General features: G+C 47.4%; 2 protein-coding genes across 9 annotated transcripts in view; one reads left to right on the top strand and one right to left on the bottom strand.

Annotated features, from left to right (window-relative positions):
* Arhgap17 (Rho GTPase activating protein 17) overlaps positions 1–2,998 on the top strand; it is a 98,943-nt gene extending 95,945 nt beyond the window's left edge. For 4 of the 7 annotated variants that reach the window (XM_075972124.1, XM_075972125.1, XM_075972121.1 and 1 more), the window contains one exon: positions 2,155–2,998. In XM_075972124.1, coding sequence (XP_075828239.1) covers positions 2,155–2,285 — 131 coding nt within the window. In that variant the 3' untranslated portion in view covers positions 2,286–2,998. The remainder of the gene's footprint in view (positions 1–2,154) is intronic. The other 3 variants (XR_012910611.1, XM_075972122.1, XM_075972123.1) reach the window with 3 other exon arrangements.
* Positions 2,999–11,945: 8,947 nt separating this feature from the next.
* Positions 11,946–27,610, bottom strand: part of Slc5a11 (solute carrier family 5 member 11) — a 54,782-nt gene continuing 39,117 nt past the window's right edge. The window contains exons 10-16 of one of the 2 annotated variants that reach the window (XM_075974850.1): positions 25,664–25,799; positions 21,275–21,382; positions 20,836–20,986; positions 17,235–17,403; positions 14,817–15,032; positions 14,001–14,169; positions 11,946–12,257 (exon numbers count right to left, since the gene is read on the bottom strand). In XM_075974850.1, coding sequence (XP_075830965.1) covers positions 12,055–12,257; positions 14,001–14,169; positions 14,817–15,032; positions 17,235–17,403; positions 20,836–20,986; positions 21,275–21,382; positions 25,664–25,799 — 1,152 coding nt within the window. In that variant the 3' untranslated portion in view covers positions 11,946–12,054. Of the gene's footprint in view, positions 12,258–13,973; positions 14,170–14,816; positions 15,033–17,234; positions 17,404–20,835; positions 20,987–21,274; positions 21,383–25,663; positions 25,800–27,610 lie in introns of both variants that reach the window. The other variant, XM_075974849.1, reaches the window with a different exon arrangement.

The following is a 27,610-nucleotide window of genomic DNA, read 5'->3' as shown; positions in this document are numbered from 1 at the left end:
TAATCAAAATTATTTGAGTGAAAATTCTTCTAGATCATACCCAAAACTGTAGCATGCCAGTCCTGCCCCCTGGAGGGCCTGTCTCCCAAATAAAAATATTCATTCAGCAAAGAATGGGTTCCATTTGTAGGGGCCCCAAGTTCATTACACTGTCTTCACTGTGCCTTGAGGCCAAGGCCTGTTACCAGATGCTCTTTTCTGGATTTCTTGTTATTTATTAAATTATCTGTAATATGAACTTAACTCCAACCAGCAAACTTATAGACCAAGCTATATACCAAAAGCATATAAATTCATACCTAGAGATGTGTAGAAGCATTAAGAGAAGAAAAGAAGGCTGTGGGTATCTTCTGAAGTAACCCTTTCCTTTGCTGCAATGAACTGGGTGTTCAAGACTTCAGCCATTCTCTCCTCAGATGATGTCTTCTCCTTCAGGACCCTCATGGAGGAATAGCGCAGTCCTTGGGGAGGTAGAGAAATGTAATTCCAGAGAGCCCAGACCTGCTGGCTTTGCTTCATGTCTGATTCATGCTGGCTTGTCACCTTGATAAAGTGGTGCCCCTGGGCACCTCCCTCTGTCTGATGGTTGAGGGGGAAAAAAGAGCCAGTTTGTTCTCTAGAAAGGGTTCATAGCTGGCACACAAGTAGAGATACTGACAAGCAGAAATCTGGTTAGTGTGTCTTTGCATTGTGCATGCTCCACCAGCTCATGCCTGTTCCTTTGTCTTTGGGAACTCTCTGGACTGGCAGTGCCATCCATGGTAGGATAGCAGGGAAGACACTGAATTTGCAATGGTTTTCTTGTTTGCTGCTGCCTTTGAGTCATGGCTACCTCTCTGCCTGAGGCTGTGAAAAGGGAGGGTTGGAAGGATGTTTGCACCAGCCCACTATCTATCTGCCCAGCTGTAGGATTCATAGTGTCTGCTCTGTGCCCGTCATGGCTGTAAGGCACTGAACGAGACAGATCTGCCCTTGCCCGGGGTGAGCCACAAGTCTCTGACATCCCTGATTCTGTGCACGCGCACTGCTGCTGCTCTATCTCTGAACAAGGAGATTCAACCTGTTCCGTTGGTTTTCTAGTTACTGTAAAACCTGAACTGTCTGAAATGGCACTGAATGCCCGGGACCTTCAACTCCTCAGCACCTCCATAATCTAGGCATTTCCCACAGTTATGGTGCAAGGACAAGTCTCTTGATCCTGGAGTCTGAGATAAAAGGGGTATACCCCTAGGAAAAAGAAGACCATAGCTCAAAACTACAGGGACAGAGGCAAGGAAGGGCTTTCAGGGAAGGGACAGAAACCAGTCTCCTGGCTTATCTGTGGGTTTCATCAAGGCCATGTCTGTCTCATTCACTATCACTGTGTCCTCAGCAAGCAGATCAGGCCCCGGCAGGTGGTAGTCTGGAAGAGAGCTGTGGTGAGCAAAGGGGTCTTGTGAGCATGGAAGGGGAGGAGCAGTGGCTTAAGGAACGTATATTTGCCATATTACTGAAAGAATTTTCCGTCAACTTAAGAAGACATGGAAAGATTTCAGTGTATTAGCATTAGAAGAAAGTAATTAGAGATTTGGTGGTCTGCTTTAGTTGTCAGCGTGGTATGTGTGCCCCATGGGGGACACTTAACAGGGCCTGGAGACATTTCAGGTTGTCGCTCTGGGGGGTCAGTAGTCCGTATGCCACCAGCATCTGGTGGGTAAAAGCCAGGACTTCTCAGCTTTCTGCAGTGCCCAGGATAGTCCTGCAACTCAGAACGGCTCAGTCCAGCTTTGACTCAGTAGAGGTTGAGGTCGCAGTTTGTCCTCAGGAGTTAGTTCTCACCGGGTGCTCTTCCCCTGCAACTTAGAGGTTGTTAGGAACCCACAGTTAGTCATTGGAGATCTAGGTGAGAGTGGAATGTCCTTTGCTCAAAGCAAGCATATTTCAAGGGTCGCATCTCTGAGGCTGCCCAGGCTCTCAGGAGCACCCGTGGACTGCAGTAGGCAATTGTGTCTAGACTCTCAAGGGCTTCACTTCTCATGGCTCCTGCAGCCTCTAGAAAGAGACTGTGTTTGTATGTGGGCTGACTCAAACCTTCCAGCCTCTCTTCTCAGTGCCTTTGGGGGCATCTTGGACCTTACCCTCACTGATACCATGCTTCTTCATGTTTTTGTCCAGACACCAATTCTAGGGTTTCAGAATCACTTCGCAGCGTCTTTCCTGAAATACATTCAGACTTGGCAAGCAAAGAAGTGCCAGGACACATTCTGCTGGACATTGACAATGACACAGAAAGTACCGCATTGTGAAGAAAGCCACTTGCCAGCCTTTGGCCCTCCATCCTGTGAGCAGAACTGGGTCAGGCAAGCCTCTGTCCCTACAGACAAACAGTGAAAGCTTTCAGTGGGGGAAGGAAAGTCTGACCACGCAGGACTCGACTCCCACGGCCCGAGGAGAAGGTAAAGGGCCAGTACTCAAAGCTGAATGACCTGTGTCGGGACGAAGTTGGATTGTTTTATATAAGACGAAAATCATGCCAAAAATGATAGAACAAAGAAATACCTGCAGTGGAACGAGTATTACTGCTGAGAAATGTATGGGAAGCCTTTGCCTGCGCTGTTAACACAGACAGCAACTTGGAGTGACTAAGAAGAGACTTACCTATCTATTTAATAAAACACATTAATTATGCAAGTTGCCTACTTCCTGCTACTCGGACTTTGGTTGTCACATACCAGAGGGAGCTTCCGTTCCTTCAGACTTGCTGCAGAATCATTTTGTATTAAATACAGTCTGTGTCTCCTCCCATCCCCAGAACCTTGAGCATTGATGGCGACTGCTGGCTCTGTTGCCTCATCAAACTGGATGTGAGTCGTGCCTTGTGGATTGCCAGAATATGGAGAGAAATATACTGTTCTTTTTTAAAAAACAAAACAATATAATTGCTACTTGATAAAGACCGAATGTTATTCTAGTTTCATGTTTAATTTGAATTAAATATATTCTGTGGTTTATATAAAAACTTGCTAATTCTTGGAGGCAAATTCTGGCGTGTGTGTGTGTGTGTGTGTGTGTGTGTGTGTGTGTAATTTGAAAGAATAGAAAGATGCTAGCTTGCTATTTTCAGCATTGGAGAGGAGAGGGCTATAGGTTTGAGGCCAGCCTGGGTTATATAGCAAGACTGGGGTGGGGGTGGGGAACTGGGTATGGTAGTACATACCCGTTTCCCAGTATTTGGGAGATACAGGCAGAAGGATCAGATGTTCAAGGTCATTTGTCCTCAACTACAGAATGATTTATAGGCCAGAAAGCACTGCATGAGACCCTGTCTCTGAAAGGTGAAAGAAAGATTAGAGACAAAAATCACATTGGTGGGAAAGACTGACAAGTGTAAGACCCAGCTGCCTGGTTGTTCCTTAGCAACCTTCCATGGTTAGACTGCTTTGGGGTCGCACAGTCTTAATGTCTCTTTCTGGTCTGTCCAGACTGTCTTAGACTCAGAAGCTGACTCCCAATGACTTCCAGGGCTTGCGTGTGCATCAGGAACTGTGACTTTATGGGGATTCTCTTTTCCAGTAACCTGAATGTCCTCCTGCCCGTTTAAAAGTAAGACTCCTGGGAAAAGCAGAATGTGAGGCTGTCAGTGCAGACATTTGTTCTTATTGGGGGCCCACAAAGGGTGGCTTTCTTGGTAACACAGAGGGGCAGACACCGACAGAGTTAGATGCCTGAAACTGCATATTGAGATATCTGTGACCACCTCTGGCTTAGAAGACACTGTGACTGGGCATAGTATCTGCCTGCTTGGAATCCAGGCACTCAAGAGATTGAAGCAAGAGCATCATGGGTTCAGGCCAGTCTGAGCTGCAAGCATCCCACAAAATGAACCAAAAATTACACCCGTCTGTGCATATAGTGTCATTATCTCGACATACACACACATCTAAGCAAGAACAGTCAAATACTTCTCTTCCCTCATAGTTCCCTCCATCCCCAAAACACTTTAAATTGCTATATTTGTTGATTACAATGAATATATGCACCTAGAAACATTTTCCCCACCTTTTCAGTTCCTGTCTGGGGACTGGAGAGAGGACTCAGCCATTAAGAGTGTTTGTTCCTCCAGCAGAGAACACAGGTTCAATTTCTGGCACCCACGTGAGGATTCACAGCTGTAACTCCAGCTCCAGAGGATCCAGTGCCCTCTTCTGACCTCCGTGAATATCAGACACTCATGTGGTGCACATATATAAATACAGACAAAGCACACATAAGAGAAAATAAATCTTGTAAAACATAAGTTGAAGTCTCTGTCTGCTGAAGGCTCCCACGTCTTCCCTTGTCTTTGGTTTTCTTACAGGACCAGCCAAGCCTGTGGGGAGTGTCTCTGCAGGTTGTACTTAGCACTGCCCCCTCTTCCAGGGCAAACCCTGTGTGAGCAGTGTCAACAGATCCTGATGATAACCTCACTGTAATGCTGCAGCCGTCACTCTGGAGAGAGGGCAGGGCTGGGAACGAGGATGGTTCATACTAGCTCTTCCTACCTGTGGCTCATGCCTGGAGTCAGTGCTTCTATGACTTACCAAACTCCCATTGTTTAATTGTGGTACCCTGTCTTAAGTCTTGGCTGCCCAGTCCTCAGGATAAAAATGAAAATTTGATTCTACATATGTCAGAAAAAAAAAATACCAAACCGAAGCTACCACCATCCTCACTGAGGTCCAGGCACCTAGTGGCTCAGCTCAAGCTTCCAGGTCACATCCAAGGCTCTCCAGATGCAGACCCAAGCATGGCACCTGGCTCCTCTGTCCTCCTTCACTGTAAGGACTTGCACTGCCTCTTTTAGGGGAGCTGCTTGTGCCCCTTTGTGACGTTGCATATGGCAGAGTGCTTTACCCCGTCTGTCCAGAAGAAGCCTCATCTTAATACATGGTGGCATCTCTGGCAATCCAGAAAAAATGATGGCCTCCAGAAAGATGCTTCTGGAATCCGCCTTTCAGATGGTTTCCCTCTTCTGCAGTTTTCTCAAGAGCTCGGGTGGTGTGCTCAGAGTGCTGTGTGCCCCACATAACACCAGGGTCACAGACCCTTTCCTCTCTCCACTCTCGAGTGCCCACTCGGCCTCCTGCTCTTGATCCTGCTCATGAAGGCCACCGAATGTCAGAGGTGTACATTGTGGTCACTCAAGAGTAGAGGTGATTATACTGACCTGGTTCCCTAGTGGGACTGGATCCCTTGGGGCTCCACCTCCCAGTGTGAGCTCATCTGAAGATACTAAGACAAAGCTTAGTTCCGGTTGCTCGTCTGTCGTCTGCCTTCAGGCTTCCTGCATGCGGTAGCTCCTCCAGCCTCTTCCAGATTCTGCTGTTCATCCCTGTATGTTAGAGTCCACACGGGCTCTCAGACTCAGTCTCCACTAGATGCTTCTAGATCAGCCGCTTCCACCTCTATCGTGTAACATTGGAGCTAGGAAGGAGAAGTGTGCCTCAGGGGGAAGCCACTGGCCCTGGGCAGCCAAACAATGAGACTGTCGACACTCCAGTGGCTGTACCTCCCGGGCCACTGTGGATTTACACGGCTGTACGCATTCATGAGCCTCTTATCCAGAAGGCAGGGCCATCTCTCCTGGCGCACCCCTTAGGATCTCTAGGTGACAATCAGTAGCTAACCACGCATGCCAGAGAAAACCCGCCTGGAAGGAAGCAATCTTTCATTGTACTGGGAGGCAGGTACAAAGGCTGAAGGGGTTTTCCAAGAGTCTCCACATGTCCTTGGGACTATTTTATATTTTTTTTTTGTACTATGTCCTCACAGTAAATCGCTTTGTTTCTGTTTTCCATAAAGTTGGCTGAGTTTGTTTCTATGACAGCCAGCCAAATGCCTCCTACTCGCTAGTCTAAAGAAGCTGGCTGCTTCTCATCAGCAGGCCATGGCCAGCCCACCCCACACAGCCATCGGGCAAGTGCCCAGCCTCTGCTCCCTGCTTCCCACTCCCCATCTCTCCACCCTTTGCCTTCACACCTCATGCCTGTCAGTGATGAGTCTCTGACAGAGGACCACACACGTCCTAGCTCCTGAGGGTCAGGGACTAGGGAAAGCTCAGCTGGGACCCCTGCGCCAGGTCTCACAAGGCTGCAGGGAAGGGTCAGGTAGGAGCTGTGATTTTGTCTGGAGGCCGTAGCTGAGAAGGAAGATTTCGCCACCCCCAGGCAGGATGTCAAACTTTATTTCTTTGCGTTTCTGGCCACAAGTCTGAGGTCCTGACTTCTTTCTGGCCATCATTTGCAGGTGGCAGTTCCTGGAGGCTGCAGCAGTTCCTCGGCTTCTTTTACATTAGCTCAGCGGCTTCATCAACCGAGCCAGGAAGTCGCCGTAGTGAGTCAACTAACAAGACTGTCGTCGTCTTTATTTTTTTAATTTGGAGTTATTTATTTTATGAGTATGAGTGTTTTGCCTACTCGTTTTGCTATATGTGTGCCTGGTGCCCACAGGGGTCAGAAGAGGGTTTTGAATCCCCTGGAACTGGAGTTATAGATGTGAGCCACCATGTGGGTTCTGGGAACCAAAACTGGGCCTTCCACATACACAGGTTCTCTTAACTGCTGGGCCATCTCTCCAGCTGTTTGTGTGTGTGTGTGTGTGTGTGTGTGTGTGTGTGTGTGTGCGCGCAGGTGTGTGTGGTGTGTGTGCAGGTGTGTGTGGTGTGTGCAGGTGTGTGTGGTGTGTGTGCAGGTGAGTGTGTGTGTGCAGGTGAATATGTGTGCAGTTGTGTGTGGTGTGTGTGCAGGTGAGTGTGTGCATGCAGGTGTGTGTGTAGGTGTGTGAAGGTGTGTGTGGTGTGTGTGGTGTGTGTGCAGGTGAGTGTGTGTGTGCAGGTGTGTGTGTGTGCAGGTGTGTGTGCAGGTGAGTGTGTGTGTGCAAGTGTGTGTGGTGTGTGTGCAGGTGAGTGTGTGTATAGGTGTGTGTGTGCAGGTGTGTGTGGTGTGTGCAGGTGTGTGTGGTGTATGTGCAGGTGTGTGTAGTGTGTGTGTGCAGGTGAGTGTGTGTGTGTACAGGTGAGAGTGTGGTGTGTGTGTGCAGGTGTGTGTGTGGTGTGTGCAGGTGAGTGTGTGTGTGCAGGTGTGTGTGTGTGTGTGTGTGCAGGTGAGTGTGTGTGTGTGCAGGTGTGTGTGTGTGTGTGTGTGCAGGTGAGTGTAGACCAGAGGACAGCTAACATTCCTCAGGATCAGTCCATCTTGTTTGTTAAGACAAGGTCTCTCATTGGTCCAAAACTCTCTGAAAAGGATAGGCTGGCTGGCAGTGAGCTTGTCTCACCTCACTAGAGCTAGGATTGTAAGTGTTTACCCCCATGCCTCACCTTTAATTCAGGTTCTGGGGCTCAAACCCAGGTCAAGCACTAGACAAGCTAAGCTGTCTCTTCAGCCCAAGACAGTCATGTGTAATATAACCATTACACATAAGACAGGACGGTGGCGTCCCATATTCTGTGACCATATTCTGTAGTTTACATGCAAGTCATGGCTTCTTCCCGCAGGCAAAGGAAGGGAACAAGGCAGGAAAGGACCACTGAATGTCAGTTCCACCCGCCAGCACATTAAAGGTCACCACAAATGGCACACAAGGTTGTATTTGATAAGAGGAGTGCTTCGTCAAGCTTGTTCCCATCCTTTCTACCTAAATCCAAGCTCATTCTTTGTGCACAGAGTGCACTTGAGAAAAGAGAGAGCTTGAAGATCAAGTGGATGACCCATGAAGAAGGGGTGGCTGTGAGGAGGGCTAGGGAGATGAGGCTGGAGTGTCAGGTGGAGAGAGAGGTGGGAGACGGAATCAACCAGAGGAGGAATCAGTGAGAAGCAGTGAAGAGAATGGGTGACAGAGACGGCATCAATGGGGGTGGTGTCGATAAGTTCAGTCAGTGAGGGTTCAAGTCAGAGGAAGATGGAGTCATGAGATACAACCAGAGCAGAAGGAGGGGCTAGATTAAGAGCGTTTTCTGATCTTGCAGAGGACCAGAGTTGGGTGCCCGGTGCTCATATGGCCGATGACAACCATCTGTAATTCCAGTGTGTGGTTGAGGTGGTTCTGAGGCCCTCTTGGCTTCCACAGTGGTACACATACATACATGAGGTAAACCCTCATACATATAAAAATAAATCTTTAAAAGTGCTAGGCTTAGGTCTGACTGTGGTGGTGAGTGCCTTTAATCCCAGCACTTGGGAGGCAGAGGCAGTCGGAGCTCTGTGAGTTCAAGGCCAGCCTGGTCTACAGAGTGAGTTCAGGACATCCAGGACTGTTTCACAGAGAAACTCTGTCTCGAAAATCAAAACAAAACAAAATATGCTAGGCTTGAGAGGCAGAGGCAAGTGGGATCTCTGTGGTGACTTTCTCTAAGGGATTTTCTGATATCTTCCAATTTTTTGTTTGTCTTTCCCTCCATTTCTTTGAGGAAATTTCTCATTTCCTCTTTAAGAGTCTCAGACACCAGACAGAAATCTCAAGGTCCAAATCAGGAGCAGAAGGAGAGGGAGCACGAGCAAGGAACTCAGGACCGCGAGGGGTGCACTCACACACTGAGACAATGGGGATGTTCTATTGGGAACTCACCAAGGCCAGCTGGCCTGGGTCTGAAAAAGCATGGGATAAAACCGGACTTGCTGAACATAGAGGACAATGAGGACTACTGAGAACTCAAGAACAATGGCAATGGGTTTTTGATCCTACTGCACGTACTGGCTTTGTGGGAGCCTAGGCAGTTTGGATGCTCACCTTACTAGACCTGGAAGGAGGTGGGTGGTCCTTGGACTTCCCACAGGTCAGGGAACCCTGATTGCTCTTCGAGCTGATGAGGGAAGGGGACTTGATCAGGGGAGGGGGACTTGATCGGGGGAGGGGGAAGGAAATGGGAGGCGGTGGCGGGGAGGAGGCAGAAATCTTTAATAAATAAATAAATTTTTAAAAAAATGACAAAAAAGAGTCTCAGACATTCTCCTGAAGTTATTTTTTAGGTCATTTTCTTCTGCTTCATCTATGTTTGGTTGTTCAAGTCTTGTTGTTGTGGGGTCTCTAGATTTTACTGGCGTTGTGTTGCTCTTTGAGATGTTGTGTGTGTTCTTACTTTGCCTACTCATCTTGTCCTCTAATGTGTGTACTTGGGGCTGCCTGTGACTCTGGTGATTAATCTTCTAGGTGCCAGTGGGTCCAAGACTCAGATGGTTGTTCCTCATGGTACTGTCAGTGCCATGATTCTAGTTAACCCATTGGTCACTCCGTGTTCCAGGACATCACTCAGCGCTCCCGGGGTTTGCTCCACTCCCTTGGAGTTTGCTGTCTCAGGCCTGCTCTAGCCTAGGTTGCCGGGTCAGACCTGTTTCTATAAATGTCCCTGGTCTGGATCTGCTCCTGTGGAGGTTCCTGGCTTGGGGTTGGTCCTGCAAAGGTCTGGCTCTGATCTTCTCCCTTGTAGGTCCCAGACTTGGGTGCGCCCAGACCCGCAGAGGACCTGGCTCAGGCTTACTCCCTCAGAGGTCCCAGACTCATGCCCAGACCTGCAAGGGTCCTAGCTCAGGTCTACTCCCTTGAACGTTCCAGATTCACACCTGGACACACAGCAGTCTCTGGCTCTGGCCCACTTGCTCAGCAGTCGCTCCCCTGTACAAGCTCCTGGGGGGTTTGCTGTCTCAGATATGCTCTGGCCCAGGCCACTGGCTCAGTCCTGCCTCCACAAATGTCCCTGGTCTGGATCTGCTCCTCCTCCCGTGGAGTTTACCTTCCAGGCCTGCTCCAACCCAGGTCGCTGGCTCGGTCCTGCTTCTGTGGAGTTCACTGCCTCAGGCCTGCTCTCAACATTTTCTTTTTCCTTTCCAATTTCACGTGTATGTATGCTTGTGTTTTTGCACGTGTGAAAGCCCACCTGTGTGCATGTGGAGGCCTGAGGCTGATGTTCCAGGTGTCTTCTATGTTCTGAGGCAAAGTCTCACTGCACCTGAGACTCACTGATTCAAGTAGGATGGGTGATCATCAAGCCCCAAGGATCCTCCTGTCTGTCTCTCTAGCACACCTGGCTTTCAAGGTGGGTGCTGGGGATGTGTTCCCAGACCCTCATGTTTACACGGAAGTGCTTTGCTGACTGAGCTATCTTCCCAGGCCCTTGGTACATTTTGAATGCATATGCCATGGGAGGGCGCTGATTAAGGAAGACTTTCCAGAAGAAGTGATGTCTCTGTGTGCGCGGCTAAATCATAGAGTAGAATTTAATTAGTTGAGGCTGCTGGTATAAGAGTGTGGGTAAAGACCTATTTGTTCAATATTTGACCACACTCCCGAGGCTCCCTCACACCATCTACATTAGGTACAGAGGAGAGAACGTGAGTGTGCTTGACTTAGACTTCCCAAGGGAGAGTGGTAAGAACCGAAACCAGAAGGAGTCCTGGTCAACCTGCCCTCTGCCTGGGGCAGCCGAGTGGTCAAGAGAGAGGTGGGATGGCCTGTCAGAAGGCCGGTGACAGCAATTCAGGAGAGACATGTCTGTGTCCTGAATGACAGCTGTGAGAACTAACCCCCCACCCCCACCCCCACCCCAGGAAACTTACCTTTGACTCCAACCAGAGGCAGTAGAGGTCTCTGGGGTTAGGATTGCAACGAGTACAGGACTCTAGTGGAAGTCCTTTCGCCTCCCCATGTCCTCCTTTAGCTCCTGGAGAGGAAAACTTACTTTGTGGAGTTGACCCTTGAACGCTTTTGCCTCCCAAGTCATCTTGGGCTCTTGCCAGAATTCACTTGCATGGGACTGACTAGGAATTATGTTAGCAACAAACCTCCGGTGTGCTTGTCTGGGAGGGCTTAGGGTGTCTTTTGTTTGGATTAGTGTTGGAAAGGTATGCACAGGTGAACCTCTCCCCTTGGATCAGCTGGTCCCTGTCACTGTGACTGTCACCTAGGAACTCAGGTTACTGAATGAGTAGGTGGCCAAGTGACTTCTATTTAGCTTTGAAATTCCTCGAACTTGGAGTCTCAGGAGAGTGGGGTGGGGCCCATAAGTAGATATACCCATCATCCTTTTATATTAGCTCTGGGCAGCTTGTGTCCTGGGATACCTCAGAGGTGGCATTGCTCTTAGCTGTCCACACAGCAAATGCGAATCTGAGCCATTCCATCAGGACCCAGAAGAGAGAAGCTGCCAGAGAAGGGCTCCACACAGAACAAAGTCCTGGACATGACTGGCCCCCAACCAGTTGGAGGCTTTGTGCAGATGGATCCTTCTAGCTGTCTGGTGTCAGAATATTTTAGAAAGATTTATTTTTATTTATTTATGTATGTGTGTGTGTGTGTGTGTCCATGTGTATGTGTACATGCATGCAAATACATGGAAGTGGCCACAAGGGAGTATTGGATCCCTGGAGCTGGAGTTGCTAGGAGACCCTGGGAACAAGCTGTGGTCCTCTGCAGGAGCAGCGAGGACTCCTAACTTCTGAGCCATCTCTCCAGCCACTAAGCTGGAATTTGAGAAGTGCACACAGTTACCTCATTTTCTCATTTTTTTTCCTTTCATATTTTATATTCATGTTGCCCAGGCTGGTTGACATTAACCCTAAAACTCCTGTTCCTGCTCCTCCCAGATGCTGGGAATTATAGAAGTACACCACTACTTAGGGGTTTTGTTGTTTGTTTTGGGAGGGTTGTTTTTGTTTTTGTTTTTGTTTTTGTTTTGTTTTGTTTGAGACAGAGTCTTGCCACGTAGCCCGAACTGGCCTCAAACTTGGAGTTCTAATTCAGAAGGGGCTGGGATTCCAGGCATGTGCCACCACACAGCCCCTGGTTTTTAGTGCGTGAAGTGTCAGGGCTCGGCACACAGGTGTGTTTCCCATAAAGTCTAAGCAGGAGCAGGTGCCACAGTGAGAGGAGCTCCAGGGCCAGCCGTTCCTTTCGAGAAGAGAATGCCAACTGGGCCATCAGCAGCACCTCTGAAGCTTCATGGTAAACAAACACAAGCTTTATTATCGTTTTGTTTTCTATTGTTAAAAAACAACAACAACAACAAGATACTGAAAACAGAGCTTCGAGTCCAGGGCTCACCCTGCGTTAGGCGAAGTAGCCCCAGAGGAAGAAGGCGCAGCAGATGCATAGCAGGCAGTTGACGTCCAGCAGGGTTTTCACCAAGGGGTTTTCCTCCAAGGAAGCTATGACAGGTTCTGCTTTGCTTGGGGGGTCCTCTTTGTCCTTTGCCATTCCACAGAGCCACAGGATAGCCTTCAGCACCTTGGACTGCTTGGGGGTCACATCGTCTAGGAAGGACCCAGCAAAGGAAGGTCAAGAGGAGGAAGCGGACTGAACGTGCGTTCATGAACGGAGACATGGAATCCCTGTTGTTCTTGTGGAAGGCATAGCCAGCCTTCCGTATTTGGAGATTTAACCACATGTGAATCAGAAATTCTCAGAGGAGTGCAGAGATTTTCATCATTCCTCCCCAACAATTCAGTATAACAGCTACTCACGCAGCACCGACATCATACGGGATGTATAGAGATGGTTCAAGTACACAGGATGTACATAGGATATATGCAAATACTGTGGCATTTGTGAATACATGTGTGTAGGGGTACACATGTGTTGCCTGCATGTGACCAGGGGACAACCTCATGTCATTCTTCAGGAGGTGTCTTTCTTTCTTTCTTTCTTTCTTTCTTTCTTTCTTTCTTTCTTTCTTTCTTTCTTTCGCCTGGCTCCACCTTCCAGGTGCTGGGATTACAAGCACATGTCACCATGAGCCTGCTGCTTTTTTCTTAACATGAGTTTTGGGGATCAAATTCAGATCTTCATGCTTTCAAGGCAAGCACAGCTGTCTTGCCATCCCCTACTTTGCCATTTTATACAAGGGGCTTGAATTTCTAGAGATTTTAAGTACTCTTGTGGGTCCTGGGATCAGTTTCTTTCAGGCACTGAGGAACGACTGTATCCATTAGTACCTTAAGTCTGGAAGAGTATCCCTGTCTTCACATGAAGAAATCAAGGGTAACACTAACTTTAGCAAAGCCACATAGCAGGTCAGTAGTGACTGAGATGGCCTTAGGACCCAGCTGTGATTTCCCTTCTGCATCACAATGCCTTCCAGGAGGATGAAGGACTTGAGACACTTTTGTGAAGTTCTGTTTCTCTGCGTGCAGCCTGGGCTTACAGGAATCCAGACAGCTGAGTCAGGGGAAGCCAGTTAACACACTGAATGTGGTGACAGTGTCTTCACCTCTATGAAGAAATATGTTCTCCCCAGGTTTTAAAACATGTGACTTGGTGAGTCTTAGCACTTCAGACTTTGCTATAAGGGACAACATCTAAATTATTCTTATTCATCACACATGACACTTCTGCTGGCCACAGCAGCTAACCTAAAATTGGAACTATTTATGTGACATGACTAGCCTGTGTTTTAAAAATTAAATATTTTATATATAAAAAAATGTGATCTGGAGTTTCCTGCTTTCCAGACTGAATGACTGAGCATGCGTGAGGCCCTTGGTTCAATCCCTAGCACGGGGGGGGGGGGGGGGGGCTCAAGAAAAAATATCTGCGGAGTTTCTTAACTTGAGTTGTTATAGGTTAGTATCCAATTATATTTTTAATGGTAATATGATTCTTCATACCATGGAGTTATATAGCTTTGCCATGTCAACATGGAAGCCTGGTGTCCCAAGATTTTCCCATCATTCAAGAGATGGAAATTTGGAAATCTCATGTGAAATATCCAATAAAATGTTAACTCACATTTTATAAAGTGAGCTAGCCTGAAATAAGGAATTTGAAGATTGCAGAAGTGCTGCAGCTTATGGTGTAGGCTTGCATGAAGTCCTGCTAGGCTCTAGGTGTGCTGTTTGTGTGTCTCTGGAGAGACCCCTCTGGTTAGGCGGGGAAGGCATCAGAGCCAGGGGATGCTGGATTTCAAAACCTTCCCCCTTTTTGGGGTGGTGATCTAACAGATCTGCATGCATAATGTTTCATAAGCTCACCTGTACCCGAGACCGGAGACAACTCACCGCTATGGGCTTTGCTCTTAGTCTCTTCAACTGTCTCCAGCTGGATGCTGGTGCTGGTGGCCTCTGTAGTCCCATTCTGAGGAAGGGTCGGAGACAGGGGGGTTGCAGGTGGCACCGGGTCCTTCTGGACCACAGGCTCATGGCGAGTAAACCAAGTCAGGCGGCTGACCTGAGAAGAGAGGTAACTGTGAGACGCAGATGGAAGCTGCCGGGTTTTCTTTTTCCTCCTTTCCCTTAACCCAGCATCCACCTCAGCCTTCACGTTGGACACCGCTGCAGTACCTTCTCCTCCAAGCAGTGTCAATTCCCTCCACTCCTCAGAGCCCAAGGCTGTACCTCTTGCTGTGTGCATCCTTTGTCTTGTCGTCCCAGTCATCCCCCCCCCCCCCAGTCTTCTGGTAGCACCCTCTCACTGGCATCTAACTGTCCTAGCCCCAGGGTACTGTGTGAGTCACCAGATTGGCCCTGCAGCTCAACCTTTCTTCTGGTTCAAGGACAAGGTTGCACCTGAGCTGATTGGAGCTGCTAAGAACCAGGTCTAGGAATGCTTATGACTTTACTTAATGGCGTTTTAAATAAAAGGGGTGGGGTGGGGCAGGGACACAGCCCTAAGAACTCCTTGGCTTTCCATGGGCCTGGGAATTGAAGCAGAAGTAAGAAATGGAGTCTGGTGACCTTTTCTGAGTTCTGCATCGACATGTCCCCAAAGTCTCACTCTGGACTTTCTGAACATTCAGTCATCTTGCTTAAACCTGGAGTCCCTGTTCTGTCACTTTGGATGAGTCTCAGAGGCTCTGCCCGTCAACCCAAATGTACCATCTCTCTGGAGGGCGTCTCTGTGAAGCAGCTCACGGTGAACACAGTGATGAGGGTGGCAGAAGACAGAATCATGGAGAAGTAGAGGTAGTGGACGTCCTTCACCACCGACGGCCGCTCATCGGGCTGGTCACACCGAGGCTCCACGTAGACAAAGTCCAGGGCCAGCCTGACCAATCCTAACAGCAGACCCAAGATCAGACCTGAGAAGGCACCCTGCAAACCAGAGCAAAGCCATCTTAGGGACACCAAGGGCAGCAAAGCTTGCAGAAGCCATTTCAAGAGTCTGTCTTCCCCACGATGCTCACTCCATTGCAAAGGTTCGGAGCTATGTACCTGTTCATCTCCTACAAATACAGTCAGCCTTTGGTATCATGAAGGATCAGTTCCTGGACCCATAGATAAGAGTCCATAGCTGCTCATGTCCCTTGTATGGAACAGCATAGTGTTTGCACATGGCCTGTGCATACCCACCTATATGCTTTATTAGATTACATATAGTACCCAGTGCAATGTGAGTATTATGTAAATAGTTGGTACCTTATATTATTTAGAGCAGTGATTCTCAACCTTCCTAATGCTGCGACCCTTTAATACAGTTCCTCATGTTGTGGTGACCCCAACCATAAAATTATTTTCTTTGCTACTTCATAATTGTAATTTTGCTATCTTTACAAATCTTAATGTAAATATCTGTTTACTGAAGGTCTTGGGCAACCCCTGTGAAGGATCATTCAACTCCCAAAGGGGTCATGACCCATAGGTTGAGAATCATTGATTTAGAGGTTAACATCAGAAAAAAAGTCTGTACTTGCTCAGGAAGGACATGGCTTTCTCTCTCTCTCTCTCTCTCTCTCTCTCTCTCTCTCTCTAAATATTTTCACTCTGCTGTTGGTTGAGTCCGGTTGAGCTCACAGCAGATGTCGATGCCCAACTATAGTGAACTGATTACACTTGACACACTCATTCCCTTCTACTCTGGCTTCTCTATTAATGGCAAGAGTTGTGTCATGAAGCCAAGTATGGTGGTTAAAACTTCTGATACCCATGCTCAGGCATGAAGGTTGTGAGTTTGAGGCCAACCTGAGTATAATGGTTAGTTTTGTCAGCTTGACAGAACTTAGAATCATCTGAGAAAGGAGGCTCAGTGAGGGACTGTCTTGATCAGGTTTGTCAGTGGGCCTGCCTGGGGAAGGATTGTCTTGATATAGGAAGACTCAGCCTGAAAGTGCAGCGCTATTCTCTGCTCTGGGGTCCTGGGCTATGTTAGCCTGGCTAGTCCTGGGCTAGCTGAACACTCAGCATGTTTGTATCACCCTTCCTGTGGTGGTTTGAAAGAAAATGGTCCCCATAGGCTCATAGGGACTGGCACTACTGGGAGGTGTGGCCTTGTTAGAGGAGGTGTGTCACTGGGGGCGGGGTTTGAGGTCGCAGGTGCTCAAGCTCAAGCCAGGCCTAGTGTCTTCCTGCTGCCTGCAGATACGGATGTAGAACTCCCAACTACCTCTCCAGTGCCATGTCTGCCTGTGTGCGGCCATACTTCCTGCCATGATGACAATGAACTAAACCTCTGAACTGTAAGCCAGCCCCAATAAAATGTTTTCCTTGATAAGAGTTGCTGTGTTGAGCTGGGCGGTGGTGGCGCACGCCTTTAATCCGAGCACTCGGGAGGCAGAGGCAGGCAGATCTCTGTGAGTTCGAAGCCAGCCTGGTCTACAAGAGCTAGTTCCAGGACAGGCTTCAAAGCTATAGAGAAACCCTGTCTCGAAAAAAAAAAAAGAGTTGCTGTGGCATGGTGTCTCTTCACACCAGTGGAAAACTCAGACACTCCCAACTCTGGACTGGATGTGATATGAGGCTATAATGTGACTGCCTGCTTCAATTCCTGCTACCTTGACCATACCACGGACTGTGACCTGGAACTGCAGGCTCATGGAGACTCTTTCTCCTCTACATCGCTTCTTGTCAGGATGTTTTAACACAGAAATAGACATGTGCTACATAGGAAGGCCCTGACTCAAAAAAGCAAACACATGAAGACACGTCTGAGAACTCCCATCATATCTTTTTAAGGCCTGACGGCCCCTTCCTTTGTCTCCCATACAGAACTCATTCTCCCTGGTGACACCCAAGTCTAGCCCACACAGGCAAGCCCCCCGCCAGACCATTCCCTACCATTTCTCCCAGTGCTCACGGGCAGTACCTGGGTATTATGTTGCCAATCCAGATTTATCTTTTTTAAACAAAATTATTTGACTTTATTTTATATGCATCAGTGTGAAGGTATCAGATCCCCCGGAACTAGAGTTACAGACAGTTGTGAGCTGCCATATGGGTGCTGAGACTAGAACCCAGGTTCCCTGGAAGAACAGCCACTGCTCTCAACTGCTGAGCCATCTCTCCAGATCCCAGATTTACCTTTTCATTGGTACGCTTCCAGAAACATCCCATAATGAAGACCACAGCCACCGGCGGCTGCAGGTAAGAGCTGATGGCTTGGATATAGATGAAAAGTTGGCCTCCCTGGCTGGCCTGCACCACGGGGATCCAGAGGATGGAGACCACCACCAGCACAAACACAAACACCCTGCAAGGAGAGAGAGCGACGCGTCTGTCCCCTCTGAACACCTGCTTTCCCCCCTTGATCATGCAGCCCCACTGAGCCATAGTTACACAAGCTCCATCCCTCCTAAGCGTATGATACCGTGCCCTTCACTGAATTTGCAGTTATGCAACCCAAATGACTCTCAACATTGAGCACACCCCTCATGCCAAATGCTCCCCATTGATTCTTTGTTTCTGCTACCCCTGAGTAGTCATGAATGTGCTTGTTCCCTCCACGCTCGCCTCTCCTGGAGCTCCCTACAAATGCTCTCTGCCATACGGAATGTGGCCTTCAGCTGCTCACTCGGCTGCATATTGGTCTTTGAGGTCCATATCAGGGGTAACACATACCCATATTCCATACTCCCTTTCTGAGATAGGGACTTCCTGTGTAGCTCAGGCTGACCTTAAATATATGATCCTCATGTCTCATCCTCTCAAGGGCTGGGAATTCGTGTGTGTTCTAACTCACTGGGATATTTCATTGAGCTTTTAAAAAATTATTGGAGCTGGGAAGATGGCTTGGCAGTTAAAAGCACTGACTGCTTTTCCAGAAGACCGGGGTTCAAGTTCCAGTACCCACATGGCAGCTCACAACTGTCTGTAACTCCAGTTATAGGGGATCTGGTGCCCTCTTCTGGCCTCCAAGGGCACCAGGCACACACATGGTGCACAGACATATATGCAGGCAAAACAGTCGTACACAGTAAATAAATCTTTAAAATTCTTATTTTGGGCCAGGCAGTGGTGGCACACACCTTTAATCCCAGCACTCAGGAGGCAGAGGCAGGGAGATCTCTTTGAGTTTGAAGCCAGCCTGGTCTACAAAGTGAGTTCTAGCACAGCCAGAGCTGTACACGAGAAACCCTGTCTGAAAAAGAAATTCTTACTTTATAGGGGCATTCAGGGTGGATGACCCTCACGTGGAGGTCAGAGAACTTATGGGAATTGGTTCTCTCCTTCCCCCATGTGGTACCTGAGTATCAAATGCAGGTCATCAAGCTTGATTGTAAGCATCCTTACCAGTCGTGCCATCTCACCTGACCAATGCTTCTGAAAAGTGTATCATGAACACCACTTCTTCCCATGTATTGTCTTTCAGCAGTTATGACAGAATTCCTGCCCCTTCTTTGCAACAGCAAACTACTTCTATAAACATCTGGATACAGCAAACTACTTCTATAAACATCTGGATACACTAAACTACTTCTATAAACATCTGGATACAGCAAACTACTTCTATAAACATATGGATACAGCAAACTACTTCTATAAACATCTGGATACACTACACTACTTCTATAAACATATGGATACAGCAAACTACTTCTATAAACATCTGGATACAGCAAACTACTTCTATAAACATATGGATACACTAAACTACTTCTATAAACATATGGGTACAGCAAACTACTTCTATAAACATCTGGATACACTAAACTACTTCTATAAACATATGGATACAACAAACTACTTCTATAAACATCTGGATACAGTAAACTACTTCTATAAACATATGGGTACAGCAAACTACTTCTATAAACATATGGGTACAGCAAACTACTTCTATAAACATCTGGATACAGCAAACTACTTCTATAAACATATGGATACAACAAACTACTTCTATAAACATCTGGATACACTAAACTACTTCTATAAACATCTGGATACAGCAAACTACTTCTATAAACATATGGATATAGTAAACTACTTCTATAAACATATGGGTACAGCAAACTACTTCTATAAACATCTGGATACACTAAACTACTTCTATAAACATATGGATACAACAAACTACTTCTATAAACATCTGGATACAGTAAACTACTTCTATAAGCATCTGGATACAGTAAACTACTATAAACATATGGATACAACAAACTACTCCTATAAACATTTGGGTGCAGTAAACTACTTCTATGAACATCTAGATACAGTAAACTACTTCTATAAACATCTGGATACTGTAATCTACTTCTATACACATCTGGGTATAAGTCTTTGGAACATACATTCTCATTTCTAGGAATGGAAACTGTTGAACCATGGAATAAGTTTATGCTTTATGTTTTAAGAAGCTGTAGGATTTTTTTTAAATAGAACCATTCATAATCCCACCTGCAGTGTATAAGAGTTCTATAGTGGCGCACACCTTTAATCCCAGAACTCAGAAGGCAGAGGCAGGCAGATTTCTGGATCTCTGAGTTCAATGCCAGCCTGGTCTACAAGAGCTAGTTTCAGGACAGGTCCCAAAGCTACAGAGAAACTCTGTCTCAAAAAAAAAATGTGAGGACAGCTAGAACTTGCTATGTGGTCCAGGCTGGTCTCACACTCAAGGTCTTCCTGCATCAGCTTTCCAAGAGCTGGGGTGATAGGCATGCACCACTATGCCTGGCTGTTACTGGCATTCTAGTGGGATGTAGTGTTATCTCGTGTAATAAATGATGCTGAGAATCTTGTCCCTGGCTCATAGTCATTTCTGCATCTTCATTGGTGATGTTTATTCAGCTGTTTTCATGGTTGGCCATACTATGTTCCAAGAATTCTTCATATTTTCTAGATTACACATTAAGCCTATAATGTGACTTGCGAATATTCTCTCCAGTCTGTGACTTATCTTTATATCTCTTTATTGGTGCTTTTCAAGTGATCAAGTACAGTGCATCTGGCTTATTTATTTTTCGAGACAGGGTTTCTCCACAGCTTTTGGTTCCTGTCCTGTAGACCAGGCTGGCCTCGAACTCACAGAGATCCACCTGCCTCTGCCTCCCGAGTGCTGGGATTAAAGGCGTGCGCCACCACCGCCCGGCTCTGGCTTTTCTTTAGTGGGTTAACATTCAGGGTCATGTCTAAGTCCTCTCTCCCTGACGCATGGCTGAGACATCTCTCTACATGTGTCTATTTTCCATTACATTTTCATGACGCTCACTTCTGCTCTCCTACTAGACGTCAGGACTTTGTGGGAGTCTTGGAATAGAAATCACCACCCCCCAGTCTTACCCAGCTACTCCCTACCATCCCCTAGATCCTAACCCAGATTGGTGCTTCCCGTCTGAAAGTTTGGTCTCCTGATTCCCAGTCGGAACACTCATTAGGGCTTTAATCATCTGCTTGACTTCTTCCCCACCTCTAGCTTCATGCCTACAGGTGCACATCTTTTGGTGTTGTGCTCCGGTACTGGAGGACTGTTTTTAAATGCTGGAACATTTTTAGGTAGTGTTTTAAGTACTGGAACACAGCAGGTGTTCACAGAGCGTCTCCTGAATGAGCGACTAACTCGTGCAGAGTAAACGGCAGAGGCTGAGCAAGCTCAGGCACATTGGCTTTGCCTGTCTGTGAGCTCAGTTCCCTCCTTGCTAGGTATCTGGGCTTTTCACTTCCGAGTCCCTACTCTATATGGCCTTACCTGCCCACAATCATGAGCTCCCTTTCAGATGCCCGTGGCCGGATGTGGGTCCACAGGTCCATGGTGAAGATGGTGCTGGAACTGTTAAATATGGAGGTGAGGGAGGACATGAGAGCCGCCACCATCACAGCCATCATGAGCCCACGAAGTCCTGGGAGGCAGAAGGGAGGTCTATAGGCCTTGGGCTTTCTGCTGATCGCTTCTGCCTTCTCTTGTGACCCTGCCATCCCAGGCCTAAAGCCAGCTGATCCTGATGGCTCAGCTCTGAAGTAGACCCTTTGGTGGGGTAGTCAGACAAGACTTTGTGGGCCTCCCAAAAATCTAGTCTTTGGGGTTCCCATAGCTCTTACATCTTGTCCCTACCTCAGATCAGCACCCAAACAATATCCTCCTTTCTAGGTGGTTCAGGGGACTAAGTATAGGGGTGAGGGGACATTACCTGTGGGCAAAAGTTCCAGCACAAGTTTGGGATATGCGATGTCTGAGCAGCCAGAGGGATTGCTACAGACCTGCTGGCAGATGTCAGGGTGAGCACAGGCCACTTGATCTATGGAGGAAATGTAAGGCCAGAGTGAGGCAGACAGGCCCTGAGCCTGGCTACCGTGTGCCAGAAGCAGACCGGCACCAGAAGAAGGGTCTATGAGCTTAGAGCTGAGGGAAATAGAAAAGAGCCCAACTCCAAGCCCCTTCAGCTCTCTGGGCCCCCGCTGCTGGTCTGTAGAGCAGTGGGGGGAGGGGATGATGACGTAACCATCTCATAACATTAGCATGGCTGTTCTCTGAAACTATACTGCTAAGACACAGTTTCACACAGTCAGAACGACAGGGCTGGCAAGGCTGACAACCCGTTCGATCCCCAGGGACCGTGTGGCCGAAGGAGAGAATCAAAGCCCACATGACTCTCTGACCTCTGCATGGATTCCATGAGGCACGCACACACATGCACACGTACCTCCACTCCACACCCCCTCCCCCGACCTACACACAGTTCAGAAGTAAAGGAAGGGCTAGCAAGCCCAGCAACCTTAGTTCGATCCTAATGTGCTACTCTATAGGAGAGAAGTGACTCCTGTAAGTTGTCCTCTGACTTCACACAGGTGACAGGGCACGCTGGCATACATATGTGCGTGCGCGCGCACACACACACACACACACACACACACACACACATACTAAAATTAAAAATAAGTCAATGGGGAAAAAAAAGAGCGTAACAATTGGCTGACATCATGCACATTAAAACTATGGTGAAGTTCCTCCATGATACTTTTTGAGAAACACTCAACTTTTTTCTTCTTGGTGTTGGATCTAAACCTCAGGGCTTTGTGCAGAGCGGGCGTCCACCCTACTGCTACTGAGCTGCACCCCAGCCCTGTCAATACTTTCCCACCCCTCCTTCCCTGCCTCCCTCAGCTGCTCAGAGAGTTCAGGTGCAGCTGCTCAGTTTAGATTCAAACTCACTGTGAGCTTCAAACTCTGAGTATCTCTTCTCTCTTTAAAAAAAAAATCTTATTTTTGAATTATATGTCCATGCTTGCGTCTGTATATAGGCTTGTGCTCATGAATGTCAGTGTCCACAGAGGCCAGCAAGGGTCCCAGCCTGGGTGCTGGGAACTGAACTCAGGTCCTCTGGAAGCACATTAGCAGCCACCTCTCCAGTCCCCTCTCTTTTCCCTCCCTAGCGCTGCTCTGATTTCTATCCACCCTGGTTCTCCAGTTGGTCTCCACAGTGCACCTCTTTGTGGCTAGGGCGTGGTTTGGATTCCTGTGTTGGGAGTTTTGGTACTTAGTGTGGCAATATTGAGAGATGGTGGGCCCTTTAAGAGGTGGAGCTTCGTAGGAGGCCCTTAGGTCATTGGGATGTGTCCCTCAGAAGGGGTTAAGATTGAGCTGGGGAGATGGCTCAGTGAGTAAAATGTTTGCTGAACAAGCATGGGAACCTGAGTTGAGCTCCTAGCACCTATAAGAAAAGCTTGGGGCAGTGGCACACACTGGTAATGCCAGGATAGGAGTAAGGGCTAGGGAAGCAGACGGGGTGATTGCTGCAGCTTGCTGGCCAGTTGTCCTAGACAAATCAGTGAGCTCCAGGTTCTCTGGGAGACCCTGTCTTATACTAAAAATAAGACCGTAGTTGAGGAAGACACATCATATCAACTTTTGGCCAACACATGTACATGCACACATATGTATGTGTGCCTGCACACATGTAAAACCATATACACCATATGCCACATATATACACGCCCCACCCACCCCTCAGAAAAATCAAGAGCTTTTGAGGAAACCAGCAGATAAGGAAACACTCAACATTCTCACTGCTGGGGCACAGAAGCCTCCCATTGCTGAAGTTCAAACCTGTGTAGCTCCGTTCTGTTCTGGGGAGACTCCCCTTCTCCACAGACTGGGAAGGAGCAGGGGCCTCTCAGACAGTTAGCTGATCATTAATTCCCAAGGGTTTTTCCTACAAAGGGTTTTCCTACCCTTCAAGTATGGGGCACGTGACTGGAGCAAAGTCTACAAATCGCGCCCAGTGAAGAACACAGTGTTCTTCCTGTAGTCTGTCCAGGATCGGGGAAGTGGCCTGTCGGTAAAGTGCTTACTCCACAGCATGAGGACGGAGCTGGGTGCCCAGCACCCAAAAAAGCTGAGCACAGTGCAGGTCTGTAATCCAAGTGCCAAGGAGGTGGAGACAGGCTGATCCCTGGGACTCAGGGCCCCCTAGTCCAGCTGAATCAGTGAGCACCAAGGTCAGTAAGGCCATTTCACAAAGTAAGGTCAACCGTTGCTGTGCATATGCATCTGCACACACACACACACGCACACACACACGCACACACACACACACACGCACACACACACACACACGCACGCACACGCACACACACACGCACACGCACACACACACACGCACACGCACACACACACAGAGATTGTTCACCTTGGTGAAATTGATTGGTTCAACTAAGTTTTAATTGACTCCAGAGGCCCTGTGATAATTAACACACTCTTCAATAGCATTGCTACCTGTTAGTTAACCAACTACGTACACATAACAGGTGGCTCAGAGGTTAAGAGCACTGGCTGCTCTTCCAGAGGTCCTGAGTTCAATTCCTAGCAACCACATGGTGGCTCACAACCATCTGTAATGAGATCTGGCGCCCTCTTCTGGCGTGCGGGCATACATCGAGGCAGAATGTTGTATACATAATACATAAATAAATCTTAAAAAAAAATAAGTTCACTTGACATAGATTTCACTCCCACCCATCTTACAGATGAAGAAACAAAGGAAACAGAGGTTAAATGATGTATCCAAGGCCACATCGCTCCTGAGCGGCAGAGCTGAGTGAGGTTCAAGCATAGGCACTCCAGAATGAAGCCCACCATCAGTGCTGTCTATCCGCAGGACCCTTAGCAGGTCCGCAGTCAATGCGGTTGCTTTAATCTGTCAGGTTTAACTCAGCAGCCATGTGCTTTCCATCAAATCACCAAGAAGCCAAGATCTCGGGCTTTGCCCCCTCATGGTTTTTACCATGCTGTGTGCCCTCTGCATGGAGGCATGACCTGCGATCCCCATCAGGGCTGGAGAGGCAAGCTTTCGGAATTCAACACCGTGGTTGGTGTCCTACCCCCAGCTCCCCCTTCATTTGTCAAGATTCTAAATGACTTAGACCTAACTGGGCTGGTTAATGAATGGTCATGCAACCTACTATTTTATTTTGGCTTTTCGAGACAGGGTTTCTCTGCATAGTTCTGGCTGTCCTGGAACTCACTCCGTAGACCAGGCTGGCATCTAACCCACAGAGACCTGCCTGCTTCTGCCTCTACTGGGATTAAGGGTGTGCACCACCACTCGGTCATTCTATTCTTTCTTTGCATCTATAATTCAGTGGCTCTCAACCTTCCTAATGCTGTGACCCTTTAATACAGTTCCTCATGTTGTGGTGGCCCCCAACCATAAAATTATTTCATGTCTACTTCCTAACTGTAACTTTGCTAATATTTTAAGTCATAATGTCACATAATCTGTTATGAGACACAGGTTGAGAACCACTGGTATAACCTGCAGGGATAAGGGATGGGACGATGTTTTCTGAATTATGGTCTCCTTTGAGTTAGTAACAGCCTTGGTGCTTATGGAAGAATGCTCACTGTTTAAAAGAGAAACAGATTTTTTTCTGTGTAGATCACCATCTCCTGACACCAGAGACTCCAGGTCACATTACCCGCCTAAGTATTGTTTGTGCACATGTAGAAACCTCTTGTTTGCATGTAAAGAAAAATAGCTAGCCAAACATGGTGGCGCACACCTGTAATCCCAGCATTTGAGAGGCAGATCAAGACCAGCCAAGGCCACGTAAGATCCTGTCTCAAAAATTAAAGTGTGTGTGTGTGTTTGTGTGTGTGTGTCCTTGCAGGATTATTTATGTCCCCTGATATTTACTATCACAGGAGGGGTTCCATCAGACCAAAGTTACCAGAACACTGAGTTTCAACCCTAAAGCATGGGCACGTGACTTGTTCTATGGGAATAAGCACGCATGTGAAACCACATAACCTTAGACTACTTTGTGGGTTGGAAGAATACAGTGTCAGGCTCCGTGTAAGCATCTGCTCCCTCGTCTTGGAATACCAGTGGGTCGCGTGTGCTGAGTCAGTGCTGGACAGCAGTGTGAAGTCAGTAGACAGATGGGGAGACCTCCATCCCGTCACCAGGCCAAGCCTTTTGACCTGTTCTTGTGTGACAATGAGTGTCGCATTTAGAACATTGCCTAGAGCCTGAGACTTGCATACAGACGATGACCGCTGCCCCCAACAGCCTCCTCACCTGGAAAGAGGACCCTGCTGACCATACCGGGGAACACCATCAGGAAAAGGGGAAGCACTTTCAGGTACGCAGCCACCAGGGAGCCACCTTTGGCATGAGACAGGTTCTTGGCAGCCAGACTCCGCTGAACGATCACCTGGAGCAGAGTGGAGGTGGTTGGAAGTTGAGGACGGTGTGTTCACTGGCCCTGTGTAGTTCACTGGTGGAACTGAGATCTGAGTCTGCCTATCTTATTTATAGGAAAGCATTTCTCGCTGCTGTAAAGCAAAGGATGTGGTCAACAAGGCAAAACGACAGCCTACAGAATGGGAAAAGATCTTTACTAGCCCCACATTGGACAGAAGACTGATCTCCAAAATATATAAAGAACTCAAGAAATTGGTCATCGAAAGAACAAATAATCTAATAAAAAATGGGGTACAAACCTAAACAGAGAATTCTCAATAGAGGGATCTAAAATGGATGAAAGACACTTAAGGAAATGCTCAACATCCTTAGCCATCAAAGAAATGCAAATCAAAACAACTCTGAGATTCTGTCTTACACCTATAAGAATGGCCAAGATCAAAAACACTGATGAGAACTTAGGTTGGAGAGGTTGTGAGGAAAAGGGAACACTTCTACATTGCTGGTGGATGTGCAAACTGGTACAGCCCCTTTGGATGTCAGTGTGGTGATTTCTCAGAAAATTAGGAAACAAATTTCCTCAAGACCCAACAATATCAATTTTGGGTATATACCTAAAGGATGCTCAATCATACCACAAGGACATGTGCTCATCTATGTTCATAGCAGCATTATTTGTCATAGCCAGAACCTGAAAACAACCTAAATGCCCCTAAACTGAAGAATGGATAAGGAAAATGTGCTAAATTTACACAATGGAGTACTACACAGCAGAAAAAATGACATCTTGAAATTTGCGGGCAAATGGATGGATCTAGAAAACATCATATTGATTGAGTTAGGTAATCCAGACCCAGAAAGACAATTAATCATATATAATCACTCATAAGTGGGTTTTAGACATAAAACAAAGAAAACCAACCTACAAATCACAATCCCAGAGAACAAAGAGGACCCTAAGAGAGATGTACATGGACATAATCAACATGAGGAATAGAAAAAGACAAGATCTCCTGGGTAAATTGGGAGCATGGGGACTGTGGGAGAGGGTAGAAGAAGCGGGAAGAAGGGAGAGGAGCAGATAAAAATATAGAGCTCAATGAAAACAATTTTTAAAAAAGAGAGAGAAGTGGACAAATGTAAGGGTTTAACCCCATATTTTGATGTCTGGTCATCAATAGCATCTGAGTTTCCCCCACCCATTTTCCCCATATCCCCCACAAAGTCTGATACTTAAGGAGAGCCAGGCCTTGAGCTGCAACTCAGAAACAGACCACCTGCCTAGCGTATGCAAGGCTCTGGTGTTGATCCATGCAGCTCCCAGATAACAATAAGTAAGTGCTGGCGGGAAACATAAATCCAAGGGATTCGTCCATTGGGAACTCAAAAAAAAAACCTGGTCATGACTGGGCATCATCAGTCTGTGACTTTCAGATTCTAAAAATGATAGAAATTGTAGCAGTTGGGTGGTTCTTTCTGTTTTTAATTTCGTGTGTATGTGCGTGTATGTGTGTGTGTGTTAGAGACCAACTTTGTTCAGGTCCCTCCTCAGCCACACTCTTTCTTGCAACCTATTTTAAATTGCATTCCCCTCACTCAGACTTTTTTTGCCTCACCCTTTAATGTCCCACAGAAAATGCTTATTTGTCAACTCTCTGTCTTCCCCAGGCAATAATAGGATAGCTCAATCATTCCAGATTCCTCAAGTGCCCAGAGGCATGCCTGGGGTATATTTGTTGAACAGAAGATGCTCATTGCAAATCTTGAAATTTATCATCTTCCGTATGATTGAGCTTATGACTGGCTCTTTCCAGACAAGTA

The sequence above is a fragment of the Microtus pennsylvanicus genome, chromosome 5 (assembly GCF_037038515.1).
Source record: "Microtus pennsylvanicus isolate mMicPen1 chromosome 5, mMicPen1.hap1, whole genome shotgun sequence".
NCBI classification, from domain to species: domain Eukaryota; kingdom Metazoa; phylum Chordata; class Mammalia; order Rodentia; family Cricetidae; genus Microtus; species Microtus pennsylvanicus.
This window is presented reverse-complemented; position numbering and strand designations above follow the sequence as displayed.